General features: G+C 40.1%; 1 protein-coding gene across 1 annotated transcript in view; it reads right to left on the bottom strand.

Annotated features, from left to right (window-relative positions):
• Positions 1-2,397: 2,397 nt before the first annotated feature.
• The window catches only part of LOC111572298 (short transient receptor potential channel 7), a 64,027-nt gene continuing 60,424 nt past the window's right edge, over positions 2,398-6,000 (bottom strand). Inside the window, exons 11-12 of the mRNA XM_023275941.3 lie at positions 5,442-5,517; positions 2,398-5,147 (exon numbers count right to left, since the gene is read on the bottom strand). Of these exons, the coding sequence (XP_023131709.2) occupies positions 5,008-5,147; positions 5,442-5,517 (216 nt within the window). The 3' untranslated portion in view covers positions 2,398-5,007. The remainder of the gene's footprint in view (positions 5,148-5,441; positions 5,518-6,000) is intronic.

Here is a 6,000-nt window from a genome sequence, read left to right as displayed (position 1 = left end):
ACTGGTATATGGAGGAATGGAGGTCAAATAAACATGTGAACATATGTTGGAATGGAGTGTTTACAGTGCTGCTTCAGAGGGCAGCTTTCAGGACAAATCTCTGTCACGCTATGTGTGTTGGCGAGGTCAACTCACAGGTACATGACTCAGGCGAACACAGATTCTCTTATTTTATAGTCCATTTCCCAGCCACAGAGAGGTTTTTTAGTTTTTAAAACCCAAGTCACTTTAAAACATTTATTAAGTTTGAATTAACTTCTTTCAATACTTTTACAGATGTGTGAATTTGGTGTGGTTTTAGGAAACTGTTCCTTAGGCACTGTTCATTATCACATGAGAAACATTACAACCTGAGGGTTTGCAGAGCTGTGTGGAAGATGTGTGTTGTGGGTAGTGGGAGCATGTTAGGGTGGGGGTGGGACTGCAATGGCTTCGGTGTGGAATCTACTGTTTAGTTTGACTACCTGCTAGCTTTGCTATTAGTCAAGCCCCACTTCCTGGCAGTTTGTTTATATTTCAATTTATGTAAAAAGTTGAGATGAAACTTTTCTTATAGGAGTTGTGCTTCATTGCCTATAACTAAAAAACAAAACAAAAAAAAAATAGATATAAAGTCATGGTTCTTACAGGTACAAATACACTACTGAGTACTATGGATATACACCAACAATTTGTTACAATGCAATGTTCTCCTGCAAAACCTTGGGTTCTGGCATTCATGTAGATGTTGCTGTGACATGTACCACTCCTCTAAACATTGTTGCAGACCAAGCATCCATCCGATCAGCACTCCCTGACGGCAGTGGGTCAAGAACAGCTTGTTGAACGTTACAAAGAGTCTAATGCACTGACCCGGCCTCCAAACTCCCATTATCCATCTGATTAAGCGTAGGATTTGCTTGAACTAGCCCGATCCATGGAGGCTCCACCCTGCAAACCACTACACCCAAAGGATCCACTGCCAATGTGGCAGTTCCAGACATATAGGACCTTCCCATAGTCCTGTGTCTATGCCCTAGTGGATCAGTGCTGTTTTGGAGGCAAAAGGACTATCTATACAATATCAGGTAATCATTTTGGGATTGCTGCTGACAGTTTATATTGGTTTATATATAGCTGTGTATGTATACTGAATGTTTATATGTGAATATATGTTTACACATATATTCAGTTTATTACTCCGCCAAGGAAAGTGGCGGAGTTATGTGACAATCTGCATTGTTTGTTAGCAACATGATTAAAAAACGGACTAACAGATTTCAATGAAATTTTCTGGGAAGGTCAGAAATGACACAAGGACCAATTCATTAGAGTTTGTTAGTGATGCGGCTTATAGTCTGGATCCATGGATTTATTAAAGATTTCTGTATCATTGCAAGATAGCGGCAGGGCGTCACTGTAACTATGAATACAGGTGAACCCTACGTCAGCTGCCTGCTGACGATGACATGATTGCGATCCTACTACAAATCGACCGCTGCAGATCACAAATTTTTTTAAAGTAAATCCGTCGGAAATCATACAACAACTGGGCAGCCTTGGCAGAGTACTGTGCTCTCTGAGTGTTTTTCTTTTTGTTCCAATTGTTTTTCACATCAGAATATGGAAAAGTAAGACAGAGGGAGCCAATCTGCTTCTTTGTGTCAAAATAAAATTTTCCAAAGCATTTCACCAGTAGTAAATTTGATTCACTCTTCAAACACAGCCTTTCTGTTGCATTAAAAGTATCTCATAATGTTTAAAATTTGTTGTTTTTCTCATGCTGAAGAGAAATATGAGCTTTTCTTTTAGGTGTGCATCTCTACGCCAGTCTCACGAACTGCTGGCTTGTTAGTTTGCGTAAAACACTGCAAGCACCCAAGAGGCTGTGAGTCATAAACAACGGGAAAAAATTATAATATTTGAGACCTACATTCCTAATACTAATACTAGAACCTGAATATTGTATCCCACAAGATCAAATGGTGAAGTTTTACATTCGAACCAAGGCCTAACTCTAAATATCCAAATGCTATTAACATGACTTGTATCGAATCTATTATTATTCAGAATGTGAGAATACTTTGAATAATAATGTAATATTAGTGTGCATGTAAACGCAATCAGTGTGTGAGAGTGTACAATTTGTACTGTACAATTTGTGAACTCCTGGCTGCTCCAGTGTTTTTTTCAAGAGCATTTTATTGTGCATGTACACATTTGTGTGTGTGTGTGTGTGTGTCTGTACTGTTGTTGGAGTGCAGAGCAACACAGCAGCCACATGTTTGGTTTTGCTCCAGCACCTGTCATCAGCTGACAGATACAGGTGGGGACAAACACTGAATATTTAGGCTAATTAGATTTCATCAAGTCTCACCTTCAGCACAAGTGTACAAAATGCATCAACAATAAATCAACCAGTTTAGAGCTTATTCTGTTTAATTTAAGGATCAAAAATATGACAATATACAGTACAAGATTTCAATTTAATTAACATTTCTTGTGTACAAATTAAAAATACAGTATTTCAGGTAATTTTGTTTTCCAAGTGTGGGGAATCAGAAAACATTCTTCAGGAGTCTTCTCATTATTTGTCTGGTTCTGCACACAGAAAATAATTAGCAGCTCTCACACATAATACGAATAAATAAAGACACAAGTCCAACTACTGATTTAAATGAAAATCCAGCTCTAAATAACATTTGTGTATCTGAAACACATTTGGTCACTACAGGTTGAGAAAAATCATATCTGTTAAAAGACAAACTTTTCAATTATGTTTAAAGCCTTCTGATGTATAACTAACACGCTATGTTAATGGCGTTAAGAAGTATGTGTGGGCCTATTACACCTATCGTGAGTTTAGGCATTTAACCTTCTCTTAACTAACTAAAGATAGATTCAAATTTAGATTTTTTTTCCGTAAAGGATGAAGATATTAAAATGAACAAAAACTGTTTTTCTTTTTAAATCCATCAAAACAAATGACACCCTTCTAAACACATTAATAGGTGGAGTAGGCCCCTGCTGATCCTTCCCTGTGGGAGCTAATGACATTTGGTAGCATCCACACAATAAGAAAATACTATCAATGTGATGTTATAGGTTGATAATATGTCATTTTTGGTGCTATCGTTTTAGTTTTGGAAGGAATGGAATGGACTCTATCATGTATTCTAGCTTTCTAAATCCACTGCAGGATTCTTGGAGGAACTTCTCCAGCCTATTGATTAAATTTAAAACACCAAAACCGTCTCATGAAACATGAATTTCTCAAATGTCAACACTGACGTTCAGTCAGCATTGGATGTTCAAATCAGACACTCAACTTTAGGAATCAAGCATGAAATAAATAAAGGACCAAAGCATTCTATTTATATATATTAATAGCTCATTCAGGTTGTTAAAATCCTGAATAGGTTCAGGTTTGGCGATCTGACTGAATCTAAATGACAGATATATGGGAATCTGTCACTTTCAAATCGAAAGGTGGGCTGCAGTCACATGAAGGATGGATAAAGTTGCTGATACGACAGCTCAACAGAATGTTAGCACCCTAATTGTATCTGCACTTTGTTTAGTGTAAATAGGTGGTAAAGGTTTCCTCTCTGCACAAGAAAAAAGATCTCAGTTATTATCAGAAAATTAGCAGTTTATCAAACTGTGCTATATTAAGGATCGCCCTTTCTCAATTTTTAACTCCTCAAGGATGTGCCATTTTTTGGTGACTATTTTAGAGACCCTTAGTGCTGCAAAGGCACAAAGAAGAAGCGAGTATTCACAGCAGTTATCTAGGTCACGTTTTAATACGTTGGTTAAAGTTGTTCAAACATACAAAGCACTTAAATTTTGAACAAAAAGAGAGCGGGATCATGTGAAATCTTCCAATTCAACTTTTCATATATCCTATTTATATATTTTATTCAAGATTTCCCCGGTACTTGCAGCAGGATGAATGAGGTAAAAGAGATGCTGTCTGGAGTGATTCTATTACCCCTTTTTGCAACCCTACAAAGACATTTTCCTGTAACATAGATCTCTTGGAGACAGTTCATGTGGAATTGCAACACATAACACTCTGAGTGACATTAAGATGAGAGGATAATATTTAAATATTTGAGCAGTTTCTTTATTTACTCTTAAATGACTGCATAATTCCTGCTTTCCGGCTTTTTCCTGAATCCTCTGACTCCTGATCAGAAGTTGTGCATTATGGATGGAAATGTATTTAATTAGATAGCCTGGTGTATAAAGGTGTGTGCAGTATCTGGACAGGCATCACCATGAAGACACAGAAGCAAAGCCAGCCTTTCTGGTGTGATTAACAGTGGCAGTTTTTTAGAGATATCTCTCTTACTTGTCCCCCTCCCCTTCCAGGACTCTCTCTGCATCCTCCCGTCTCTGGGTTTCCCTCTTTCTGTCTACCAAGTTGGTGATACACTGATATCTCTTGGCAGTGGATGTAGGGCCCTCCTCACTGCGCTGCCTCAGTCCTGTGCCCTGTGGTGCCTTTTCATATCTCACTGTGCTTGCCTTCTCCTCATTTGTCTCCCTCTGCCTCTCACCCAGCCCGCGAGCCTCTTTCTTCCTCTCCTTTCTCACTCCCTGAAGACACTGCCTTTAATTAGAATTGAACTGTCAACACAAAGCCCCTCTAGCTGAGTTTACTTCACCTCTGAGCCTTGGACCTCATGCTCAATCGCAGTCACATTCTTCTTGCCTCATTTCTCCCTAATTGGTCACTGCATATACAAATCACTCTGCTTTTACCTTTAGTTAGCAAAATCTGCCGTTGCCCAGTTTGTTTATCTCAAGCTTCTCCTCCACCATCCTCCATCCATCCTGTCCAATCTCATAAACATCCTGCTTCCTCTCTCCCGCCTTTCTTTCCCTCTTGTGCTATTGAGGTCTTAAAAATACCTGGCTTGACCCTGCTTTCTGCTCCCACCACCTCCTCCTCCTCGTCTGATTTCACCCCCTTTCACATATTCCTCCCTCCTTCTCTCTCTCCCCTTCTTGCAAGTCCTGTCAGTGTCTCATGGTGTTCTTGCCAAACTTGTCGCCGAGTTGCTGGATGAGCAGAGCCAGCTCACCAGCGGCCTGGGACTTCTCCTCCAGGAGCTCATAGCGGAGGCTGGAAATGTCTTGCTTGATCTCCTTCAGCTCGCCTACAACACAGTCACACACAAACACAGATACATAAGAAGGAGTGAGCAAATGTATAACATTCAGGACACGTGAGTAGCACAGACATGTAAGGAGGTAAGCGCCTATCTACAAGGTCACATGACAGTGCTGAATGTTGACACGTGAGAGAATATGCAGCCATATAGGACACACAACACAATGCTCAATACAATACCGCTTGTCCCCAACGTAGAGCCCATCCTCTTTTTCACAAATACACCAAAAGCACATAACGACACATCAAAATTGGGCCTTACTAAATAGGGAATTGTTACCTTCATTGACTTCATCGCTCTCTCTGTCCACCTGAGCTTTTAGCACATACCGCTTAATCAGGCGTTTCATGATGTTCTACGAGGAGGAGAGGAAAGAAGAAGATTAAGTAGAGGGGATGTGACAAGGCGATGCCCCAATAAATGCAGTCAGTCTCTGCATGTAGAGACCTTGGATATGAGTCAATACCTGTCACCGCACATACATATGTTTAATCAGGTGACCTCTCACTGCTGAATGTGCTCTTACGTGTGTGTGTCTGTGTGAGACTGTGTGTGCTGGATGTCTGAACAAAACAACAAAAAAAAAGAAAATGGGAGGAAGCCTGAGACAAAAGCATAGCTGCCCTGTGAGGGAAGTTAGATTTCCCTCAGGGGAAAGGTGAAGAGCAGTCTAAGGAGGGGAGCATCTCTCTCCTCCTCAGTGCAATAGTTTGAGCTCGCTTACTGAGTGCCCGCCTTCGATTGCCTCCAAAGAGCTCATTAAAGCAATTTTCAGCCTCACTCTGGCATTCTCCTTTTCTTTTTGCCACTTCCATTTAGTGTTGTCAAAAACATCGAT

Source organism: Amphiprion ocellaris, chromosome 13, assembly GCF_022539595.1.
Source record: "Amphiprion ocellaris isolate individual 3 ecotype Okinawa chromosome 13, ASM2253959v1, whole genome shotgun sequence".
Taxonomy (NCBI): Eukaryota; Metazoa; Chordata; class Actinopteri; family Pomacentridae; genus Amphiprion; species Amphiprion ocellaris.
This window is presented reverse-complemented; position numbering and strand designations above follow the sequence as displayed.